This window comes from Hemiscyllium ocellatum, chromosome 5 (genome assembly GCF_020745735.1).
Source record: "Hemiscyllium ocellatum isolate sHemOce1 chromosome 5, sHemOce1.pat.X.cur, whole genome shotgun sequence".
In the NCBI taxonomy this organism is placed as follows: Eukaryota; Metazoa; Chordata; class Chondrichthyes; order Orectolobiformes; family Hemiscylliidae; genus Hemiscyllium; species Hemiscyllium ocellatum.
The window spans coordinates 140,773,595-140,799,061 of NC_083405.1; the positions used below are offsets into that span (position 1 = coordinate 140,773,595).

General features: G+C 49.8%; 1 protein-coding gene across 1 annotated transcript in view; it reads left to right on the top strand.

Moving 5' to 3' along the window:
• scrib (scribble planar cell polarity protein) overlaps positions 1 to 25,467 on the top strand; it is a 185,157-nt gene that overhangs the window by 120,825 nt on the left and 38,865 nt on the right. The window contains exons 24-30 of the mRNA XM_060825755.1: positions 124 to 240; positions 1,048 to 1,242; positions 6,603 to 6,722; positions 13,757 to 13,813; positions 20,675 to 20,731; positions 21,210 to 21,290; positions 24,864 to 25,229. Of these exons, the coding sequence (XP_060681738.1) occupies positions 124 to 240; positions 1,048 to 1,242; positions 6,603 to 6,722; positions 13,757 to 13,813; positions 20,675 to 20,731; positions 21,210 to 21,290; positions 24,864 to 25,229 (993 nt within the window). The remainder of the gene's footprint in view (positions 1 to 123; positions 241 to 1,047; positions 1,243 to 6,602; positions 6,723 to 13,756; positions 13,814 to 20,674; positions 20,732 to 21,209; positions 21,291 to 24,863; positions 25,230 to 25,467) is intronic.

The following is a 25,467-nucleotide window of genomic DNA, read 5'->3' on the forward strand; positions in this document are numbered from 1 at the left end:
CTGGGGGGGTGGTTTTGGGGCAGAGCGGGGCAGTTTTGGGGCTGTGTCTACATTCCCCAAATGGCCCTGAGCTGTGAAATGGCTGTCTGATTGTGTTTGCCTGCTCACACCCATCTCCAACAGGAGATCCAGATTGAGAAGCTGCCTGGAGAGAAGTTGGGCATCAGTATCCGAGGAGGAGCCAAAGGCCATGCCGGAAATCCTTTTGATTCGACAGATGAGGGAATCTTTATCTCCAAGGTACTGTCTCAGTGAGCTGACCAACCTTAGGCTGGACTGAAGCAAATATTGGGGATAGCACTGACTGAATTAGGAACCGTGTGTCAACATGACGAGCAATAGGAGTGGGATGAGACCATTCAGCCCCTCGAGCCTGCACTGCCACCCCAAACAATGTTGGCTTGTAGTGACCTTGTGTTTCGCCTCCACTTTCCCACCCTCTCCATGTATCCTAGATTCGCCGAGAGACTAGCAATGTTTCTCATCCATCCTTCCATCTCTGACCCGACACCCCCCCCCCCCCGGCCTTAAAATACTCACCGATGGAATTCCAAAGATACACAACCCTCTGAGTGAAGGAATATCTCTTCATCTCATTCCTCAATGACCCAGCCCTTTATCCTGGGGCAGTGCCCCCTGGTTTAAATTCTCCAGCCTCAGGGTCTAACCTGTTAAACCCCTTCAGAATACTGTGTTTTTCAATGAGGTCAGCTCTCATTTCAGGGAACGTAGAGCCAGTTTACTCAGCCCCTCATTGTAATGCAATCCTTTCATTTCACTGTCCAGTGGAGTGAATAATTCAGTTTAGATCCTTCAATCTGTGCCTTTGGTCCAAGTAAGAACAGCTTTCTGCATTTAACTGATTGGAGTTTCTGCAGGGATGGTGGGTGTCATTTTGCAAGCTGCGCCTTGTTGAACGTGCCGTGTCCCAGCAAGGCCCCCGTGGTGTCCATGTGAGCAGCACCTCTTGCTGTACTGCGGGTCAGCCCCTCCCTGCCCACCAGTGTCAGTGTCGCCTTTGCTGATGGATTTCTGTGTGCTCTGTAGGTGAGTTCTAGTGGAGCAGCAGCTCGTGATGGAAGGCTGCACGTGGGACTGAGGATACTCGAGGTTAATAACCACAGCCTGCTGGGAATGACCCACACTGAAGCAGTACGCATTCTGCGAGGAATCGGAGACACCTTAACGATACTGGTCTGTGATGGCTTCGACCCTCGGGCAGCCCCTGCCATAACCGCGGAGGTAATAACCCGGAGTCCGTAACCGCGGTGATGAGGGCCGGGAGTGCGTAACCGGGGAGGTGAGGGCCGGGGGGCCGTGACCGGGGAGGTGAGGGCCGGGGGGCCGTGACCGGGGAGGTGAGGGCCGGGGGGCCGTGACCGGGGAGGTGAGGGCCGGGGGGCCGTGACCGGGGAGGTGAGGGCCGGGGGGCCGTGACCGGGGAGGTGAGGGCCGGGGGGTCGGTGACCGGGGAGGTGAGGGCCGGGGGTCGGTGACCGGGGAGGTGAGGGCCGGGGGTCGGTGACCGGGGAGGTGAGGGCCGGGGGTCGGTGACCGGGGAGGTGAGGGCCGGGGGGCCGTGACCGGGGAGGTGAGGGCCGGGGGGCCGTGACCGGGGAGGTGAGGGCCGGGGGGCCGTGACCGGGGAGGTGAGGGCCGGGGGGCCGTGACCGGGGAGGTGAGGGCCGGGGGGCCGTGACCGGGGAGGTGAGGGCCGGGGGGCCGTGACCGGGGAGGTGAGGGCCGGGGGGCCGTGACCGGGGAGGTGAGGGCCGGGGGGCCGTGACCGGGGAGGTGAGGGCCGGGGGGCCGTGACCGGGGAGGTGAGGGCCGGGGGGCCGTGACCGGGGAGGTGAGGGCCGGGGGGCCGTGACCGGGGAGGTGAGGGCCAGGGGTCCGGAGGTTCATGCCTCAGTGTGGGATTTGGGTGTCCTTGTGTGAGACAGATTTGCAGGTGTTCAGGCAGGAGCAGTTGGTGGCAATGTGTTGGATTTCTTCTTGGGAAGCAGTGGGCTGCTGAAGGTTGCCTTGTTGAATTATAAGAATGACTGGGCCATACCGTTGAGATTTCATACAATGGGACGCTGTTTGCACCTTTCACCAGTTGATAGATTTTCTCGTTTTAATGTGAATTCTGTTTGTCCCAATGCCTGGAAATTGGCCCCAATTTAAGCTAGAATCTTCAAACATTATGCTGAGCTTGTCTTTATTATCATCAATGTTAGACAAATATTTTAATTCACCCTCACATCTAACTCGCTACTAGATCTAGCGTAGCATTCCCCTTATTATAAGATTGTTTCATGCAAACTATCTTAGATACTTTCCAGAAGCACATGATTTGTTCTGAAATATAGTAGTCTGCTTATCCTAATCAATATGCAATGTAAAATCAGTATGGCAACCACTCATCTCAGTTGATTGATGAGGGAAGGGATGTAGATGTCATATCCATGGACTTTAGTAAGACATTTGAGAAAGTGTCCCCATGGTTGGCTGATGGAGAAGGTGAAGTCGCATGGGGTCCTGGGTGTGCTAGCGAGATGGCTACAGAACTGGCTGGGCAGCAGGAGACAGAGATTAGAAATGGAAGGGACCCTCTCCAAATGGAAACCTGTGACCAGTGATGTCCCACAGGGATCTGTGCTGGGACCACTGTTGTTTGTGATTTACATAAATGATCTGGAGGAAGGTGTAGATTACTTCATTAGCAAGTTTGCAGATGGTACTAAGATTGGTGGAGTAACAGATAGTGAAGGGGACTGTCAGAGAATACAGCAGAATATAGATAGCTTGGAGAGATGGGCAGGGAAATGGCAGATGGAGTTCAATCTCAGCAAATATGGAAGGTTATGTCAGAATACAACAGGACCTTGATCAGAGGGGCTGATGGGCGGAGGAGAGGCAGATGGAGTTTAATTTAGAAAAGTTTGAGGTGCTGTATTTTGAAAAGGCAAGTCTGGGCAGCACAATGGCTCAGTGGTTAGCACTGCTGCCTCTCAGCACCAGGGATCCAGGTTTGATTCCCACCTCAGGTGACTGTCTGTGTGGAGTTGACACATTCTCCCCGTGTCTCCGTGGGTTTCCTCTTCGTGTTCTGGTTTCCCCTCAGTCCCAAAGATGTGCAGCTTAGGTGGATTGGCCAACTTCCCCATAGTGTTCAGGGATGAGTCTGGGTGGAATACTCTTCAGAAGGTTAGGGTGACCTATTGGGCTGAATGGTCTGTTTCCACATTGCAGAGATTCTCTATTTAGCACTTAATGGTAAGGTCCTAGGGAGTGTTGCTGAACACAGAGACCTTGGAGTGCAGGTTCATAGCTCCTGGAAAGTTGAGTCGCAGGTAGATAGGATAGTGAAGAAGGCATTTGGTATGCTTTCCTTTACTGGTCAGCGTATTGAGTACAGGAGTTGGGAGGTCATGTTGTGGCTGTACAGGACGTTGGTTAGGCCACTGTTGGAATACTGCATTCGGTTCTGGTCGCCCTGCTATCAGAAGGATGTTGTTAAACTTGAAACAGTTCAGGAACGATTTACAAGGATGTTGCCAGGGTTGGAGGATCTGAGCTATAGGGAGAGGCTGAACAGGCTGGGGCTGTTTTCCCCGGAGCATCAGAGGCTGAGGGGTGACCTTATAGAGGTTTACAAAGTCACGAGGGGCATGGATAGGATAAAGTCTTTTCCCAGGAGTGGGGGAGTCCAGAACTGGAGGGCATAGGTTTGGGGTGAGAGGGGAAGATATAAAAGAGACATGAAGGGCAATTTTTTTTCACGCAGAAGGTTGTGTGTGTGTGTGTGTGTGTGTGTGTATAATGAGCTGCCAGAGGAAGTGGTGGAAGCTGGTACAATTGCAACATTTAAAAGGCATCTGGATGGGGATATGAATGAGATGGGTTTAGAGGGATGTGGGCCAAATGCTGGCAAATGGGATTAGATTGATTTGAGATATCTGGTCGGCATGGGCAATTTTGAGCAAAGGGTCTGTTTCTGTGCTGTATGTCTCTCTGACTCTCTGACAATGACTCTGACTCCCAGTGGGCAGATGTCGCTTTACCTGCAAATAGCCTACCCAAAGTTTGAACATTCCTGTCTAACACTGTGAAAATTGACCTTGCCCCAATTTAGAACTTTAACTTGTGGACCAGACTTATCCTTTTCCGTAACTATTTTAAAACTGAAAGTGGAATGGTCACTGATCCCAAAGTGCTTCCCCATTAACACCTCGGTGACTGTCCTGCCTTATTTCCCAACAGGTGGTCACATCTTAATCTTCTCTCGTCGAGCCATCTCCAAATTGATTGAACAAAATATCCTGAACACACTTAACAAATTCCTCACCGTCCAAGCCATTAACACTCCAGCAGTCCCAGTCGATTTAGCAATGTTAAAATCCCATCAGACATAGGAGCAGAAATTTGGCCATTCAGCTCATTAAGCCTATCCCACCATTTAGTCATGACTGATAGGTTTTCCATCCCCATTTTTATGCTTTCTCCCCATAACCCTTGATCCCCATGGCAACCAAGGACCTATCTATTTCCGCCTTAAATATACTCAATGACCTGGCCTCCACAGCCTTCTGTGGCAATGAATTCCATAGATTCACCACTCTCGAGCTGAAGAAGTTTCTCCTTATCTCTGCTCTAAAAGGTTTTCCCTTTACTGTTAGGCTGTGCCCTTGGGTCCTGGTCTCTCCTACCATCTTCCCAATGTCCACACTATCCAGGATGTTCAGTACTCTGAAAGTTTCAATCAGGTTCCTCCTCATCCTTCTAAACTCCATTGAGTATAGTCCAGGAATCCTCAAACATTCCTCATGTTCAGCCCTTCATTCCTGGGATCATTCTCGTGACCCTCCTCTGGATCCACCTGAGGGTCAACACATTCTGCCTGAGATATGGGGCCCAAAATTGCTCAAAATACTCTGAATGTGGTCTGACCAGAGCCCTCAATACTCCAAATGTGGTCTGACCGCGTTGTTCTGACTCTATTATTCTTGCAGCTATCTGCAATCTCCTTACACACACGTTCCTCAGTTTCCCGCTGACTATTGGGACCCTATAGTACAATCCCATTAAAGTGATCACCTCCTTCTTTCTCAGTTCCCCCCCATATACACTCAGTGGGTGACCCTCCAGGAATATCCTCCCTCGGTAGTGCCGTAATGTTCTCCCTGATCAAAAGCTCCATCCTCCCTCACCCCTCTCTGGAACAATGAGCTGCCAGTCCTGCCCCTCCCTCAGCCATGTTTCTGTAATGGCTATAATATCCCAGTCCCATGTACTCATCCATGTCCTGCGTTCATCTGGCACACCTGTCAGACCTGTTATGTCGAAATGACTGCAGTTTGATTTATGAGTCTCCCCTTGTTCCCTGACTGTACTCTTGCCTGGTTAACTTGCCAGCTTTAAATGTCTTTAATAACCTCAACTTCCTCTTTTGTCTCATTGCTGTTTCGGGTCCCATGCCAACCCCAGACTAGTTTAAACCCTCCCAAGTGCCTTTAGCAAGCCTTCCTGCCAGGATATTGGTCCCCCCCTCGACCTTACACCTGAGTACATTTCTTGGCCAGTGCTGAGTTCCTTGTAGCTATGTTTCAAAGTTGCAGCACCCCAGGCTGAAGTTCCAACTCCAATTCATCCAGTTTGCTCCATCGGCTTTATACATTTTCGGGAGAATATTGGGATGGTTGATAAATGCTGATTGGCCTCTGACGTGCAGACCATGAGCAGCTTCCTTTCTAATAGAAAAAACAGAAATTGCTGCAAAAGCTCAGTAGGTTTGGCAGCACCTGTGGAGAAATCAGAGTGAATGTTTCAGGTCCAGTGACCCTCCGCAGATCCTTCCTTTCTACTCTTTGACAGACATATTTTTTTCACTTCAGATCACTGCTTCACAACTTTCACTTTCCCCACTTCAGTGCCTGAATTAGCTTTAACAGTCAGAGGGTCAGTGCTGAGGGAGTGGGCCCTGTCAGAGGGTCAGTGCTAGGGCGTGGGCCCTGTCGGAGGGTCAGTGCTAGGGCGTGGGCCCTGTCGGAGGGTCAGTGCTAGGGCGTGGGCCCTGTCGGAGGGTCAGTGCTAGGGCGTGGGCACTGTCGGAGGGTCAGTGCTGAGGGAGTGGGCACTGTCGGAGGGTCAGTGCTGAGGGAGTGGGCACGGTCAGAGGGTCAGTGCTGAGGGAGTGGGCACTGTCGGAGGGTCAGTGCTGAGGGAGTGGGCACTGTCGGAAGGTCAGTGCTGAGGGAGCGCCGCCCTGTCGGAGGGTCAGTGCCGAGGGAGCGCCGCCCTGTCGGAAGGTCAGTGCCGAGGGAGCGCCGCACTGTCGGAGGGTCAGTGCCGAGGGAGTGGGCACTGTCGGAGGGTCAGTGCCGAGGGAGTGGGCACTGTCGGAGGGTCAATGCCGAGGGAGTGGGCACTGTCGGAGGGTCAGTGCCGAGGGAGTGAGCACTGTCGGAGGGTCAGTGCCGAGGGAGTGAGCACTGTCGGAGGGTCAGTGCCGAGGGAGTGAGCACTGTCGGAGAGTCAGTGCCGAGGGAGCACTGCACCGTCAGCTGCCTGTTGGATTTGATTTTAGGTTGTAAATCGCTCTGTACCTTTTGCAGGCATCTCCAGGGATCATTGTTAACCCTTTTGCTGCTGGAATGGGCAGAAAGAACAGTATGGAGAGCATCTCATCCATTGACCGTGACATGAGCCCTGAAGAACTGGATATTTTGCAGAAGGTACAGTGCATCTCCTATGGGCGACATGGTGCTGGGCTGTGATGTATTAGCACAGGTAGGGGCTTTGCTGACTGACAGATGACTGTCTCGTTTTCTGGGTGACGAGCTGTTATGAGTGGAGTACCACAGAAATGGACACAGCAGAACCACGGACATATCCTTGCTGTTTGCAAAGAACAGGGCACTGTGTATTAATGTACGTGGCTTCTCGTGCAGTCCAGTGTTCTGTAATGCTGACTGACTGTCAGTCTTAAATTGGTTGTCAGCATAATTCTTTGGATTTATTTAACAGCTATTGTCAAATAGTGGAATCACACCTCATGTTAGACACTCTGCCAGTGTAGGCTCGGTGTGTTTGGTCAGTACTTTGCAGCAAACTAAAAGCACAGCCGGTCAGGCAGCATCCGGGGAGCAGGAAAATCGATGTTTCGGGCAAAAGCCCTTCATCAGGAATAGAGGGAGGGAGCCTCCAGGGTGGAGAGAGAAATAGGAGGGTGGGGAGAGGGGGTGTGGGGAGTGGGGCTGGGGAGAAAAGTAGCGTAGAGTACAATAGGTGGATGGGGGTGGGGTTAAAGGTGATAGGTCAGAGGGGAGGGTGGAGCGGATAGGTGGGAAGGGAGATTGGCAGGTGGGACAGGTCATGAGGATGGTGCTGAGCTGGAAGATGGAACCTTCTCCCCACCCCCACCCCCCTCCCATTTACCCCTCCACCCTGGAGGCTCCCTGCCTCTATTCCTGATTTCGGGGTTTTGTCCGAAACGTCGATTTTCCTGCTCCTCGGATGCTGCCTGATCTGCTGTGCTTTTCCAGCCCCACGCTAATCTAGACTCTGGTTTCCAGCATCTGCAGTCCTTGTTTTTACCCACTTCGCAGCAAACACCTAAAAGGACATGCTGTTTGACTTGTGGCCTTTGGGATGTACAGCCTGGCATCTCACTGGCACTGATATTCATGTACCACACTACCCACTTTGTGCTTGGCAGAACCTTTTGTCTTGACAGCTGTTCACGGTGAGCACCGCTCGGGTCAGTCATGTATAGTGACAGCATGGAACCTGCAGCTTTAAGAATGTCTCTGCTCCTTTGGTCTTCCTCGGTTATCTGAGGTAGACTGTGCTGTTCTGAACCAAAATCATCAGGGCCATGGATAGGGTAATAGACAAGGTCATTCCCTGGGGTGGGGGAGTCCAGAACTAGAGGGCATAGGCTTAGGGTGGGAGGGGAAAGATATAAAAGAGACCTAAGGGGCACCATTTTCACGCAGAGGGTGGTACGTGTATGGAATGAGCTGCCAGAGGATGTGGTGGAGGTTGGTACAATTGTAACATTTAAGAGGCATCTGGATGGGTATATGAATAGGAAGGGTTTGGAGGGATATGGGCCGGGTGCTGGCAGGTGGGACTAGATTGGGTTGGGATATCTGGTCGGCATGGACAGGTTGGACCGAAGGGTCTGTTTCCGTGCTGTACATCTCTGTGACATGACATCCTTGAACCCATTATGAGTTGCATGATATGCAGTAAGAAATAATCTAATCAGTATTTCACAGCATTAGCCAAGGTGACACTGGAGTGTGTTTGTGTACGTTAGCATACAGTGTGCCATGATTTGCAGACTGAGAGAATGTGCACATGCTGCTCCAGTTTCAACTCCTCAAAACAGGTGACTGCTGTTTGTTGTTTCGTTGCGAAAGAAATACCTTGGCTGATCAGTTGACCTGTTTGATTAAAATTTCAAAACAGCAAATGAGACTCCACTGTTTAAACAGGGCGGTAGACAAAAGATGAGGAATTATACACTGGTTAACGTAACCTCTGTGGTGGGGAAGTTGCTGGAGTCTATTATTAAGAAAGAAATACCAGGGCATCTCAGAAACTGTCCTGTTGGGAAGATGCAGCATGGGTTCATGAAGGGCAGGTCATGTTTCACTAACCTACTGGGATTCTATGAAGACATTATAAACACAATGGACAATAGGGACCCAGTAGATGTGGTGTACCTAGATTTCTAAAAGACCTTTGACAAGGTACCGTATAAGAAGCTGCTGCATAAGATACGGATGCATGGCATTTCGGATAAAGTATGAGCATGGTTAGAGGATTGGTTGACTGACAGGAAGCAAAGAGTGGGGATAAATGAGTACTATCCTGGCTGGCAGTCAGTGACTAGTGGTGTGCCTCAGGGATCAGTGTTGGGACTGCAAGTATTCACAATTTATATCGATGTTTTTGAGATGGAGACCACATGTAGGGTGTCAAAGTTTGCAGATATACTATATCTTTTTGATATATACTATTCTTTGAAGAAGTAACGAAGAGGATTGATGAGGGCAGAGCAGTAGATGTGATCTATATGGACTTCAGTAAGGCATTCGACAAGGTTTCCCATGGGAGACTGATTAGCAAGGTTAGATCTCATGGAATACAGGGAGAACTAGCCATTTGGATACAGAACTCGCTCAAAGGTAGAAGGCAGAGGGTGGTGGTGGAGGGTTGTTTTTCAGACTGGAGGCCTGTGACCAGTGGAGTGCCACAAGGATCGATGCTTTCTCCTCTACTTTTTGTCATTTACATAAATTATTTGGATGTGAGCATAAGAGGTACAGTTAGTAAGTTTGCAGATGACACCTCAATTGGAGGGGTAGTGGACAGTGAAGAGGGTTACCTCAGATTACAACAGGATCTGGACCTGATGGGCTAAAGGGCTGAGAAGTGGCAGATGGAATTTAATTCAGATAAATGTGAGGTGCTGCATTTTGGGAAAGCAAATCTTAGCAGGACTTATACATTTAATGATAAGGTCCTAGGGAGTGTTGCTGAACAAAGAGACCTTGGAGTGCAGGTTCATAGCTCCTTGAAAGTGGAGTCGCAGGTAGATAGGATAGTGAAGTATGCTTTCCTTTATTGCCCAGAGTATTGAGTACAGGAGTTGGGAGGTCATGTTGCGGTTGTACAGGATAGTGATTGGGCCACTGTTGGAATATTGCGTGCAATTCTGGTCTCCTTCCTATTGGAAGGATGTTGTGAAACTTGAAAGGGTTCAGAAAAGATTTACAAGGATGTTGCCAGGATTTGAGCTATAGGGAGAGGCTGAACAGGTTGGGGCTGTTTTCCCTGGAGCGTCAGAGGCTGAGGGGTGACCTTATAGTGGTTTACAAAGTCATGAGGGGCTTGGATGGGATGAATAGGCAAAGTCTTTTCCCTGGGGTCGGGGAGTCCAGAACTAGAGGGCATAGGTTTAGGGTGAGAGGGGAAAGATATAAAAGGGACCTAAGGGGCAACTTTTTCCACACACAGGGTGGTACGTGTATGGAATGAGCTGCCAGAGGAAGTGGTGGAGGCTGGTACAATTGCAACATTTAAGAGGCATTTGGATGGGTACATGAATAGGAAGGGTTTGGAGGGATATGGGCCGAGTGCTGGCAGGTGGGACTAGATCGGGTTGGAATATCTGGTCGGCGTGGACAGGTTGGGCCAGGTGGTCTGTTTCTGTGCTGTACATCTCTATGACTCTGTGAGTGGCAGAGCAAAGTGTGCAGAGGATTGTGAAACTTCGCAAAGGGACACAGATCGTTTCAGTGAATGGGCAGAGGTCTGGCAGATGGAATACAATGTTAATGTGAAACCATCCATTTTGGTCAGAGTAACAGTAAAAAGCATTATCACTTGAATGGTAAAAAGCTGTAACGTGCATGAATCACTGGGGGTTGGTTCGCAGGTGCCGCTGGTAATTAGGAAGACAAATAGAATTTTGTGCGTCATTGCTGATGGGATTGAGTTGAAAGCTGGGAGGTTATATTACAGCTGTACAAGGCCACCCCTGGGGTACTGTGTACAGTGACAGTCTCCTTGAGAAAGGATGGACTGGCACTGGAGGGGGTGCAGAGGGGGTTCACTGGGTTGATTCCAGAGTTGAGGGGCTTGGTTTATGAGGAGACACTGTGTAGACCGGGATTATATTCATTGGAATTCAGAAGAATGATGGGGGGGTCTTAAAGAAACATATAAAATTGTGGAGGGAATGGATAAGATAGCAGGAGAGAGGATGTTTCCACTGGCAGGTGAAACCAGGACAGGAGGGCATAGCCTCAGGATTACAGGGAGCAGATTTAGGACTGAACTGAGGAGAAACTACTTCACCCAGAAGGTTGTGAATCGATGGAATTCCCTGCCCAGGGAAGTGGTTGACACTTTTCCAGTAAATGTTTTAGGTTAAGCTGGATAGATGTTTGAACAGTAAAGGAATTAGGGATTATGGTGAGAGGCCGGGTAAGTGGAGCGGAGGCCATGAAAAGATCCTTCCTGATGAAGGGCTTATATCTGAAATGTCGATTCTCCTGCTCCCCAGATGCTGTTTTTCCAGCACCACACTCTCAACTCCGTGAAAAGATCAGCCATGGTCTCACTGAGTGGCAGGGCAGGCTCGAGGGGCCAGACGGCCTACTCCTGCTACTGTCTCTTATATTCCTCTGTCCTTGTGTAAACAGAGTGCAGTCATTATCTGTCAGGCATCATTGAGTGATGTGGGGAGTCTCTTCACATCAGGTTAAACATAACTAAGGAGAAGTCCTGCTGACAACCACACTGCCCCTCCTCATCCATTCCACCCAGACTTCAGCAAACTGATGTCTTCAGAGTTTATCACCAGGAGTGGCTCAGCTGCAGTGTTACTGATGGAGCTGGTTGGGTCCTGACGGACAGTGCTGCTAGACTGAGGTCTGTGGTAGGTGGGGAGGCAACCAACAAGAGGGAAAAACATACTTGACCGTATCCTTATTAATCTGCCAGCCGCAAATGCATTTGTCCATGATGCACTAACTCAGCAATAAGCTGCTCAGTGGTTCTGCCAGGACCACTCTACTCCTGACCTTGTTACTTGGTCCAAACATGGAGCAAAGAGCTGAATTCCAGAGCTGAGGAGCCCCAGCACCATGGGAGTCAGTGTGGGAATCGGGGACAGTCCTTCCTGGTTACACCCATACTGGCACAAAGGAAGCTGGTTATATTTTAGGAGTAGGCCAACTCTGAGAGAGAGTGTGTACATGATAGCACCAAGTGTTAAGGAATGTTGAACTGCAGTACCTGAGTGATCCTGAGTGAATTTGAAACACAAAGGATGAAACTGAAGTTGGAATCCTTGTTCGTTGAGTCTGAGCTGGGGGCATCGCTGAGGGATGAGATGTCGCTGTGGAAATGAGCGTTGGCAAATACCAAATGAAATACTAGGAACATCGACAATCCAAGTTGGTGAATAGGAAGAATGATTTGAAAGGAGATCCTGTGGGAGAGAGGAGCAGGATTGATTCAGAGTGGGCAACCTTCAGTTCTGAAGAAGGGCCACTCGGTTCAAAATGTTAACTCTGCTTTCTCTCCACAAATACTGCCAGACCTGCTGGGTTTCTCCAGCAATTCCTGTTTTTGTTTTAGATTTCCAGCATCCACAGTTTGTTGTTTCAATGGTTATGATGGCTTGAGATCAGTCATCTCAGCTCCAGGACATCTCTGCAGGAGTCCCTCAGGGTAGGGTCCTGGGCCCAACCATCTGCAGCTGTTTCATCAATGACCTTCCCTCTGTCATAAGGTCAGAGGTGGGGATGGTCCCTGATGATTACACAATGTTCAGCACCATTCGCGACGACTCAGATACTGAAGAATGTAAGTTCAAATGCCACAGGATACGGACAATATTGAGACTTGAGCTGAACAGTGGCCTTCAAATGCCGAGCAATATCTGTTAATGATAAGAGAATCTAACTAACGTTCCTTGACAATCAATGTAATAATCATCATTGAATCTCCCACTATCAGCATCCTGAGGGCTGATATTAACCAGAAACTCAGCTGAATTCAGCATTGAAATAGTGGCTATACGACTGAGTCAGAAACTTTGCAGCGAGTAACTGCCCTCCTGACTCCCCAAAGCCTGTCCACCATCTACAAGGGACAAGGCAGGAGGGTAAGGGAATACTCCCCACTCTCCTGGATGTGGGCAGATCCGATGATATTCAGGAAGCTTGATACCATCCAGGACAAAGCAGCCGCGTGATTGGCACAGCATCCACTCCCTCCACCACCAACGCTCAATAGCAGCAGTGTGTACTGTCTACAAGATGCACGGCAGAAACTCACCAAAGATCCTCAGACAGCACCTTCCAAACCCACGACCACTTCCATCTAGAAGGACAAGGGCAGCAGATACATGGGAACACCACCCCCTGCAGGTTCCCCTCCGAGCTACTCCCCATCCTGACTGGGAAATATATCACTGTTCCTTCAGTGTCACTGGGTCAGAATCCTGGAATTCCCTCCCTCAGATCATTGCGGGTCAACCCTCAGCACACGGACTACAGAGATTCAAGAAGGCAGCTCACCCCCCACCTTCTCAAGGGGCAACTAGGGACATGTAATAAAGGCTAGGCCCAGCCAGCAACTCCCAGATTCGGTGTTTTTTTTAATTGTGGAAATGTCAATGTCTTGTGATACCTGTATGGCACGTTGGTGCAAACACATCGAGAGTTCTGTGTATAGTTTTCAAGAGGAAGGGAGAGAAGGGGCTTTGAAAGCAGTTCTGGGAAGGTCAGCTCACCTGACTCCTGGGGTGAAGGGGCTTTTGTTTGGATGTACTGGACCGATATACATGGGAGTGTAGCAGGAGGAGAGGTGACCTTCTTGGAACACAGAGGTTCTCAGGGCTGCTGGGTTGGATGTCCCTCCTCGGGAGCAGCTCGACACACAGACAGTGTGTCAGACCAAGGTGGAGAATTCCTCCATCAGAAGGTCCAGCTGTGCAAGTTGGAGAACTGAATGTTTAATCAGATCAAGTCAGGGAGCCCCTCAGTGACAGGGCTGTTGGAGGGTGGGGGTAGACAGGGAGGTGCACTTCAGATGCAGTGAGTAGCTGAATGGCAGAGTAGGATCAAGCAGCTAAAGGGCCTACTCTTCCTATTCTTACGGTATCACATTTCATTCTCTCTTTCCCTTTCTGTATCTCTCACAAGGCTACGTCCCTGCTTCTTACATCTGTTGTTTTTTCCAGGAAATTGAGATGGTCCGTGAGTCGTCATTATGGGAACAAGAGCAACTGCAGAAAGTGGTGAGAACTTTTCATGAAGTTGGTTATTTACCTTTCAGACCAAATGATATAGGAGCAGAAGGAGGCCATTCAGCCCATCACATCAGTTTCACCATTCATGGAGAGCTTGGCTGATCTGGGAGTGTGGGAGGTGGGACTGGGAGTGGGGGCAGGTGGAGCAGATAGGTGAAAAGGAAGATGGACGGTAGGACAGGTGAAGGGGGTGGTGCTGTGTTGGAGGTTTGGATCTGGGATGGGGGCAGGGGAGATTTGGAAACTGATGATCTACCACAATCCTGCCTTCACCCACCTATCACCTTCACAACTATCTTTCCCCCGGCCCCTCACCCCCTCCCATCTTTCCCCTGGCCTCACACCCCCCTTCCTTTATTTATTCCTCAGCTGCCAAGTGACAGGATTTTCTCCACCCAGAGATCACGGCTATCATAACTCTTTCAAGTCCCTATCATAAAAAAATCTGGAGAATTTCAGGGATCTGAGAATGTAGCAGTTTGAAGCGAGCAGCTGCTCGTGTTCTCTCCGAGCGGTATGGGAGGAATCCCACCAGATTCTTTCAAAGGATTTAGACGGAGATTAGGGACCAGCAGAGAACTGTCAGTCACATTGTTGCTTGTTGGACTGGAGTGCCTCAGGGGTCAGTGCTGGGCCCATTGCTGTCTGTTAGTGATATCAATGACGTGGATGAGAATGTACAAGGCAGGATTAGTAAGTTTGCTGATGTCACTACAATAGACTGTATTGTGGACAGTGAGGAAGGTTGTCAGAAATTGCAGCAGGGGAATCTGGAGAAGTGGCCAAGAAATGGCAAATGGAGTTTAATAAAGAGAAGTGTGAGGTCTTGCATTTTGGAAAGTCAAATCAAGGTAGGAGTTTCATGGTGAATGTTTGGGCCATAAGCAGTGTAGTGGGTCAGAGGGACCTTGGCGTTCAGGTGCACGGTTCTCTGAAAGTGGAGTCCCAGGTAGACAGAGCAGTGAGGAAGGCTTTTAGCACACTGGCCTTCAGTCAGGGCACAGAGTATAGAGCTACTGTGCGTTCCTTGATAAATATGTACCTGTATCATTTGCAAACTTACCAATAAGACCCATCTATATTCTCCTCCAAATAATTTTCATATATATTACAATCAACAGGGGTTCCAGCACTGATCCCTCTGGAACACCTCTGGTCAGAAACACACCCTTCCATCATTACTCTGTATCTGTGACTAGACCAGGTTGATGTCCATGTTAAGAGTTCACCATGGATCCTATTTGACTTCACTTTCTGAATCAGCCAACCATGAGGGACCTTGTCAAACATCCATACAGACAATCATGTTTGTCACTTAATCAAAAACCTCAATCAAGTTTGTGAGACATGACCTTCCCCATATAAAACCGTGGTGCCTATCACTAATAAGTCCATAGTTTTCCAAATGTGAGTCAATCCTCTCCCTAAGAAGCTTTTCCAGCAGCTTCCCTATCACTGACGTAAGGGTCACTGGCCTGGAAATTCTGAGATTATCCCCGGCGTCCTCCTTAAACAAAGGAACGACGTTAGCTATACTCCGGTCTTCTGGGACCTCTCCCGTGACGAAAGAGAACATAAAGATTCCATACAAGGTCACAGCAATTCCCCCCTGTTGCCTCCCACAGCATTCTGGGATAGGTCCCATGAAGTCATTGAATATAGAACACAGTACAGGCACTTTGTGAAACCAATCTGAAGCCCATCCATCCTACACTATTCCATTCTTGTCCATATGTCTATCCAATCATCATTTAAATGTCCTTAAAGTTGGCGAGTCTACTACTGTTGCAGGCAGTGCATTCCATGCCCCTACTACTCTGAGTGAAGAAGGTACCTCTGACATCTGTCCTGTATCTATCACCCCTCAATTTAAAGCTATGTCCCCTCGTGCTAGCCATCACCATCAGAGGAAAAAGGCTCTCGCTGTCCAACCTATCTAACCCTCTGATTATCTTATATGTCTCTATTAAGTCACCTCTCAACCTTCTTCTCTCCAACGAAAACAGCCTCAAGTCCCTCAGCCTTTCCTCGTAAGACCTTCCCCCCCCCCCCCCCCCCCCCCCCCATACCAGGCAACATCCTGGTAAATCTCCCTTGAACCCTTTCCAAAGCTTCCACATCTTTCCTATAATAGAACATAGAAAAGTAAAGCACAGAACAGGCCCTTAGGCCCACGATGTTGTGCCAAGGATTATTCCTAATTTAAAATACAATAACCTAACCTACATACTCCTCAACTCACTGCTATCCATGTGCATGTCCAGCAGTCGCTTAAACGTCCACAATGACTCTGCTTCCACCACCACAGCTGGCAACGCATTCCATGCATTCACAACTCTCTGCGTAAAGAACCTACCTCTGACGTCTCCTCTATACCTTCCTCCTAATATCTTCAAACTATGTCCCCTCGTGCCAGTCAATCCTGCCCTGGGGAAGAGTCTCTGACTATTGACCCTATCCATTTCTCTCATTACCTTGTATACCTCGATCAGGTCTCCTCTCTTCCTCCTCCTCTCTAGAGAGAACACTCTGAGCTTGGTCAACCTCTCTTCGTAAGGCAAGCCCTCCAGTCCAGGCAGCATCCTGGTAAACCAAAGTCTCTCTATCTTTCCTATAGTAGGGCGACCAGAACTGGACACAATATTCCAAGTGTGGTCTCACCAGGGACTTGTAGAGCTGCAGCAAAACCTCACGGCTCTTAAACTCAATCTCCGTGTTAATGAAAGCCAAAACACCATATGCTTTCTTAACAACCTCAAATGCAGTGACCAGAACCATACACAACACTCCAAGTGTGGCCGTAAACAGAGTTTTGTATAGCTGCAGCATGACATCGTGGTTCTGAAACTCAAATCACTTTTCTAATAACTGTTAATCCAGAGACCCAGGTAATGTTCTGGAGACACAGGTTCAGAGCTGCTGGACTGGGTCTGCAGCATGTGGGGACGGAACCAACAAGAGGGGAAAAACACACTCGACCTCATCCTTACCAATCTGCCAGCTGCAGATGTATCTGTCCCTGACAGTATCGGTAAGAGAGATCACCGCACTGTCCTTGTGGAGACAAAGACCCACCTTCACATTGAGAATGCCCTCCATCGTGTCGTGTGGCACTATCCCCATGCTAAATGGGTCAGACTTCAGTCTGATCCAGCAACTTCACACGGGGCATCCCGGGGGCATTGTGGGCCATCAATAGCAGCAGAACTGTACTCCAGCACAGTCTGTAACCTCATGGCCCGGCATGTTCCCCACTCACCCATTACCATCAACCAGGGATCGACCCTGGTTCAGTGCAGAGCGCAGGAGGGCATGCTGGGAGCAGCATAGGCACACCTCAAAAAGATCTGTCCAATTGGTGAAAGAGCAACAGAGGACTACTCTGTGCCAGTCAGTGGATTGTAAGATCTGAACTCTGCAGTCCTGCTATATTCAGTCATGACAATGGTTATGATGGATGTAGATTTGCTCATTGGGCTGGAAGGTTCATTTTCAGACGTTTCGTCACCATACTAGGTAACATTTTCAGTGAGCCTCCGGATGAAGCACTCATGGTGTTTGGATCCACTACGTGGATGACACCTTGGTCATCACTATACAAAACAAATTAGAGAAAACCTTCAAGACCATCGATAATACCCTTACTGGCATAAAATTCACTAAAGAGGAGGAAACAACAACAGACTGCCATTCCTAGATGTCACAGTAGAGCGAACAGCCAATGGGGAGCTTCAAACCAGCGTCTACAGGAAAACAGCACATACAGACCAAATACTGAACTACAGAAGCAATCATCCCAACACCCGCAAATGAAGCTGCATTAGAACATTATACTAACGAGCCACCACTCACTGCAGCACAGAGGAACTACGCAGAGCAGAGGAAAATCACCTATACAGTGTATTCAAAAAGAACGGGTACCCAATGAACACAGACCACCGATCTCTGAGCAACAAACCCAAACAGGCAGACAAAACACGACCAGAAACCCCAGCCACTCTCCCCTACATCAAGGACGTCTCAGAAGTTACTGCCAGACTACTCACACCCCTTGGCATCACGGTAGCCCACAAACCCACCAACACACTAAAAGGGCAGTGAATGAACTTGAACAACCCTAGACAGACAACAAGCAAAACTAATGTCATTTAGAAAATACTGTGCAAGGACTGTAACAAACCCTACATTGGACAAATGGGCAGAAAACGAGCCACCAGGATACACAAACATCAACTAGCCGCAAAACGACATGACCCTCTCTCACTAGTATCCTCACATACGGATGAGGAAGGACACCACTTCGACTGCGACAACACATCCATCCTAGGACAAGCCAAACAGACACGCACGAGAATTCCTAGAAGCATGGCGTTCCCGTCGGAACTCTTGGACCCCATTTACCACCCCCTGAGAAAAAGAACCGGAAATGATGTCACCACAGGAAATGACATCACCAACCCTCGGAAACTCAAATATATAAATAGAAAGCGGGCTACACCACCAGTGCTTCATTCCACGGTGTAGGGAATCTACAAACTGCAAAAGACCATGTGTGAGCGCCTTGTTCTGCTTCCGCTGTCGGCAGGCTGTCTGAAACCGTTTGAAGAAACTTATCGGAACAGTCACCACAGAAAGACTCGAGCAGCAAGAGCCCAAAGCGAGACCAGTCAGTCCTGCGCACCTGTGCTGGCTCTCTGCAGGACCTGTTTAGCAAGTCCCACATCCTCTTTCCCTGGAGTTGTGCGCTGTTTTTTTTCTTTGTGGTGTTATCCATTATCTACAAAGGAAAAGGAATGGACAGTGTCAGCAGCATGCTGTATGTTCTAGATCCTGGCCCCCTGCTGCATAAAAGCATCCTCTTTTGTCTTGCCTTTGTGTCTTTAGCCAATCACCTTCAATCTATGACGTCGGCGACCAGTCCTTCCATCAATGACATTGTCTCCCTGTTCACTCTATCCAACCCCTCATGATTCTGAACACCTTGATCAATTCTTTTCTATTCTCTGCGTTGTACCTCTTCAATCTATCGATTCCCTCCAATGCGGAAACAGGCCCTTTGGTTCATCAAGGCCATGCAGACCCTCCAAAGGGTATTCCAACCAAACTCATCCCCCAACATTTACTCCAGATGAATGCACCTAACCTCCACATCCCTGGACACTATGGGCAATTTAGCAAGGCCAGTTCATCTGCGGGAGGAAACCCACGCAGGCACGTGGAGAATGTGCAAACTCCACACAGTCAATTACCGGAGGCTGGAATCGAACCCGAGTCCCTGGTGCTGGGAGGCACAAGTGCTGTCCACTGAGCCACCGTGCTGTCCCTCATCTCTACTTAAATTCCTCATCCCAGAGCCTTTCTAGTGATTCATTTTGTTCTTTCTCCCTTCTCTCTCTATCTTTGTGTGTCTCTCTCTCTCTATCTCTGTTTCTCTCTCTCTGTTTTTCTCTCTCTCGCTCTCGCGCTCTCTCTCTCTCTCTCTCTCTCTCTCTTCCCCCCCCCCCTTTTTCTCTCTCTCTCCTCTCTCCAATGCTTTCACTTGCTCTCTATGCATTAATTTAGAGTCGGGTATCCCACATCCCACCTTCTTACCCTGCCCTGTCACCTTGAATATAACCCCAGAGCCCTCTGCTCCTGCACTACTTTAGCTTGTACTGTTTATTGTCTATGTTCCTGTCTACCTTCTCTTGCTGTTCTATGTCAGGGCTTCTTGTGATGAGTGTTTGGGGCTGTGTACTCTGAGTAAGGAGTGGTCACCGTGGAGCTGTGTGTATTTTGGAATAGATCTCTGTGCTCTCAGTTCATGCTGAGAGTCCACTCACACTGGGGAAATACTTGTGCAGCTGTGTTCTACCCTCTGCTCCTCACAGGTCCCAGCACTTCCAAATGTGTCATGGGCAAATTTTGAGACTGAACCATGCACCCCCATCCATTTCATTGTGGATCAAGGAAAGGCACAATGATATGTGTCAATTGGGACCTGGTTGTTACAAAGGAAGAGAAATGGTGTTGGAGGAGTCTGCAGCTGGCGAAGCTTCCTGTGGGGATAGACCACACCATCCACTCTGCCTCCAAGCAACCTGGCTGTTCTCTCAGCGGTGAGAGACTCGGAGGTGTGGTCCAGGAAAGAAAGTTTAATGCATGACCACGAACCACTAAAAACCATTGAAGGAAATTGGAATAAAGAAATCTTCTTCTCCAGCAGTGCTGCAAGATGTGGGGGGAGAGCTGTCAGGGGTGAAGCCAGGCAGGATTTCTCCTCACGAGGAGAAAGTGAGGTCTGCAGATGCTGGAGATCAGAGCTGAAAATGTGTTGCTGGAAAAGCGCAGCAGGTCAAGCAGCATCCAAGGAACAGGAGAATCGACATTTCGGGCATGAGCCCTTCTTCAGGAATGAATGATTCGTTCCTGAGGAAGGGCTCATGCCCGAAATGTCGACTCTCCTGCTCCTTGGATGCTGCCTGACCTGCTGCGCTTTTCCAGCAACACATTTTCAGCTCACAAGGAGAATGCCAACTTTGACATTACACCTCCAGAGGAGACAGTGGGGGCTAACTGAGATTTCAGTCTGGACTTCAGCAGGTGTTTGCTGGGAAGGATATCAGAGGAGAGCTAGGTAAACGTAACTGAAGGTTAGCTCGATCAGAGTATGTGAGGGGCTGAATGGCCTGAATCCACTCCAGTGGTTCTCTCATTGCTAATGGAGTGACACGCCTGGTGGAGTTATTTCTGACCTTACTGATAGGGGTATGGAGCTGGGGTTGGAGATGAGAATAGATGGTTTCTGTGTTTGGCCTGTCTGTTCTGTGCTGTCTGTCTTTAACTCTGTCGTCCCTCTGGCTTTGAAAGGAGAGAATGCGAAGGGAGCAAGAAGAGGCGACACAGAGATTGGAGCGAGAAACTGAGGTGAGCACACAACGGAGGGAGAGAGGCTACATTGAGACAAACTGAGTGAGTGGGTTTGTGATTGACTGAGAGTCTGTGTCTTATGACTTTTTCAATAACAATCTCCTTTTTGGGCTCGTACTTAAATTTGTAGTTGGTTAAAGTTGGAGGGATTGTGGGATTGGGAGTTCCTTGACAAGGGTCTGGTTCAGAGATTCCTGTCCATGGGATAGCCATGAGGGTTCAGGGCCCACTGTGAGGGGGTTTCAGGGACCCCCCGGGGGAGGGGAGGGGATGGGGGAGGGTTCGGGGACCCCCTTCTGGATCAACTTTGGGAGTTCATGTGGAGTAATTTGTTCTTTGAAGTTGAACTCAGGTGAAGCTGTCTCTGTTTCTTGTAAACATTGACCCTTCCACCAGAGGGAGGTGCAGGCTGAGTCAGCTCTCCTGGATCCAGCCGTCTTGTCTCGTGTTAAAGTGCTGTCTTTATTGCTTACAGAGTTTCAGCACAGAGCCACTGAAAATGGATTACAGGACCTTGGCGGCACTCCCCAGCAGTGCCATACAGAGGGTTAATCGGGTAGGTAATAGTGTTTGCCCAGCATGGTGTGTGATGTGAGGGACTCTTTGTACTGCCAGCCAGCAGCCGAGGGGCTGATAGTAATGCTGTTGTTCCCTGTACCCACCCACCCAATGGGGCTCAATGTAAAAGGGACAGTCAGCATCTCCCATTGCAAATTCCCATCTCCTGTCTACACCCTCGGCTCCAGCTTCAATGTCAATTCTGGTAAAAGTGTGTAATCAGAGCAGTCATCCCTGGAAGATTGATCATACTGGACTGAGAGACTGATAGTGTCACTCTGGCTGATGCATTAACAATGGATTGGCCTTCACACCTCCTTTAGAAAGATGCTGCACCAGGTTTGAGTGGATTTTCCTGTGATTGAAGACTAACTGAAATGGCAGAGTTAGGAGCAGAGACCTCAAGGTACCCCTTTACATCCCCATGGACAGCCAGAAAAGTGCTGCCTGACCTCATGGGGGTCAGGCACAGGCACCCGCACACACCCAGTCAGAATGGTACACACTCACTCCTCTCACACACATCAACACACACACACACGCACACCGGTTTCAGAGCAGTGTCCAGCTTCTACACTGTACACTCACTGCAGCTTTACAGGGAAGGGAGGGTCCATATGGGGAGTACAGGGAGGGGTCAGTTTGGGGGTTACAGGGAGGGTCGGGTCGGTTTGGGGGTGACGGGGAGGGGAGGGTCGGTTTGAATGGAAGCCTGATCTTGCATTAGGAATGTAGTGTTGGAATAGCTCCTCAGTAACAGGAGGGGAATGCAGCCTATTTCAGTCTTGGTGTTGGGGGAGGGGGTGTGGAGGCAGGCAGTGGTTGGAGGGAGTGCTCTGGCCTGCACCTGCTCTTTTCCAGTCATTGTGGTGATAGCTGCAGCATTGCCACAGAGCCTGGCGTTGTGCTGTCTGCTTGGCTGGATGTGACTGAACCCCTCGTCTACCAAAACCTGCCAGAGTGCAGCCAAGCTCAAAACAGCTGTAGCTCGGGTATTTGGTAAGACTGTGTGTGTGTGGTTGGTGAGGGAGTCGGGGGGTTGGTGGTGTGGGTGGGTGTCGGAGAGATGCGTGGTGTGCTGGGTATACGCTGAGTTTTGTCGTGGGCTGGGAACAGGACAGGAACCTGGTCTGTGTCTGGTGACGATGAGCAACAGATTTCTTGTTTGTGATTGTGCTGGTACATTGTCTTTGGGCGAGAGGTTAGTGACCAGAGCAGCTTGCTGCTCTACTGGGGTGATGTTGCAGTCTCCCTGAGGTGTGCTTTCAGTTCTGCCCTGCTGTTGCTGTATATCCTGATGGCTGTCTCAGTCTCTGGGACATCTCCAGCCTGGCACAGGCACGGTCCCTCTAGATTCACAAGTCAGTATGCCTGATCTACTCCGTCCCCTGCTTCTCCTCCTCCTCCTCCATCCCCCTTGTCTTTTCCGGTGCTTTCCTCTTTCTCTTTCTTTACTACCTTACACTAAACCTTCCTGTCATAGAGCTGGATTGAAACAGACCCTCCACTCTAACCTGTCCATGCCGATCAGATATCCTCATCTGGTCCAGTCCCATTTGCCAGCACTTGGCCCATATCCGTCCAAACCCTTCCAATTCATATACCCATCCAGATGCCTTTTAAATACTGTAATTGTACCAGCCTCCACCACTTCCTCTGGCAGCTCATTCCACACACGCAGCACCCTCTGTGTGAAAAAGTTATCCCTCAGCTCCCTCTCACCTTTAGCCCATGCCCTCTAGTTTTCCTTCAATCTTGAACTCTCTCTCTTTCTCCAACATCCTTCAGTTTTCACTCCACTCTTTCTTTCCCCTCTCTCAGACATTGTGTTGCTCTGCCTCCCTGTCCCTGTCCCTGTCCCTGTCTCTGTCCGTGCGGATTCCCCTGCAGCTTCCTGTTTTACTGGTGTCAGGCCTGGATTTTGTTCAGGGAGCTGGAAGGCAGTGAGCCAGCCTGCATGTTGAGACCAAGGGGTGAAGCTAGTCAGTGTCCTCAGCAGGCAGTAAGCAGCTTGGTTCACTCAGTGCTGATGTCTCCGGCAGAGAGTGGGGGACAGTCAGTGCCGAGAGCGGAGAGCTGAGGGAAGCACGGACAGACAGGCTGGGCAGGAAGCAGCTGCTGCCCTTCCTCAACAACAACACCCCCAGCATTTTAACGTGACAGGCTGAAGGATTCGAGGGAATTTGAGGAAAGGTTATCTCACCCAGAGGAGGTGGGGTTCTGGAATGTATTGCCTTGGGCTGCAGTTGAGAAGGGAAACCTTTCAATTTATAAAACATTGAACATTTGAGATGTGATACAATTTGTGGTTATGGGCCAAGTGTGGGAAGGTGGGAGTGTGTGATTGTGAAGTGATATAGTCAGGTTGACAGAGTAATGCTGCTCCTTTCACCAGGCACCACCCTGTCATCATCAACTGGATCCTGGCTTGGGGTCACCACTGCCTGTCCCTCCATTCACAAAACACCGGCATGGTCACGGTCACGGTCACGGTCATGATTCCAGCAGAAACCGTGTGGGGTTTCTGACATTTTCTGATTTAGAGTCTCAAAGTTATACAAACAGACCCTTCGGTCCAACCCGTCCATGCCGACCAGATATCCCAACCCTATCTAGTCCCACCTGCCAGCACCCGGCCCAGATCCCTCCAAACCCTTCCTATTCATATACCCATCCAGATGCCTCTTAAATGTTACAATTGTACCAGCCTCCACCACTTCCTCTGGCAGCTCATTCCATACACGCACCACCCTCTGTGTGAAAAAGTTGCCCCTTAGGTCTCTTTTATATCTTTCCCCTCTCACCCTAAACCTATGCTGTCTAGTTCTGGACTCCCCGACCCCAGGGAAAAGACTTTGTCTATTTATCCTATCCATGCCCCTCATGATTTTGTAAACCTCTATAAGGTCACCCCTCAGCCTCCGACGCTCCAGGGAAAACAGCCCCAGCCTGTTCAGCCTCTCGCTGTAGCTCAAATCCTCCAACCCTGGCAACATCCTTGTAAATCTTTTCTGAACCCTTTCAAGTTTCACAACATCCTTCCTATAGCAGGGAGACCAGAATTGCACGCAATATTCTAACAGTGGCCTAACCAATGTTCTGTTCAGTTGCAACATGACCTCCCACCTCCTGTACTCAATACTCTGACCAAAAAGGAAAGCATACCAAACACCTCCTTCACTAACCTATCTACCTATGACTCCACTTTCATGGAGCTATGAACCTGCACTCCAAGGTCTCTTTGTTCAGCAACACTCCCTAGGACCTGACCATTAAGTGTATAAATCCTGCTAAGATTTGCCTCTTCAAAACGCAGCACCTCACATTGATCTAAATTAAACCCCACCTGTTGTTCTGAGCCACAAGTGGTGCATTGAGCATTGCAGTTTGTTTTGCCCTGTGCCCTTTAACCTTCAGGGAATTGTACGCATTGCCTGAACTGATGACAGCTCCTGTAGTAATTGAATTCTGAATAAGATCGATTGATCTCTCTCTTTCTCCCCCTCGCACTTCCAATCATCTGAATGCCTTCTTTCTTTCTGTCTTTTTTTCTGACTTATCCCCGGTGAAGGGGTTTACTGGACTGGCAGCGATGGAGATTCAGTGCAATCAGCCAGTGGAGCAGGAAGTGGTCTCCTGTTGGAGACCGGGAACTGCCAGCGACCTGGGGCCTCTCAGTAATAAGCAGCATGTTACAGAATCCAACCACGGGCACCTAGTGATGGAAAAGAGCAGTGGGTGTAGGCTGCTGCCAGAAACCAGCAAGCAGGTGCCCAGCAGCCAGGAGCAGGAGGTTTTGGTTGACCTGCAGCCCATTCCCTTCCACCAAAATCCGTTTGTGGTGGCAAACAGGAAGGGCCGAGGGGACGCCGGGGAGTGCCCAGCAGGAGGAGCATCTCCACGGGGCACGAGGGGCAACACCCGCCCCAGTATCCAGGCAAGGTCCCAGCTGCGCATGGCATGGTGTCGCTCACCTGTGACCTCCGCAAGATTACACTGTGCATGTGGTGTGGCTTGTTCTTGTGGCAGACCTGACCTGGCCCGACCCGACCGACTGCAATGGGGAGCACTAGCAGGGGTCTAGGGGAGGGGGAGGGGAGGGGGTGCTTCAGTTTATCCACCTGCCCCCGAGGAGGGGGGAGTGTGTGTGTGTGTGTGTGGGGGGGGGGGGGGGG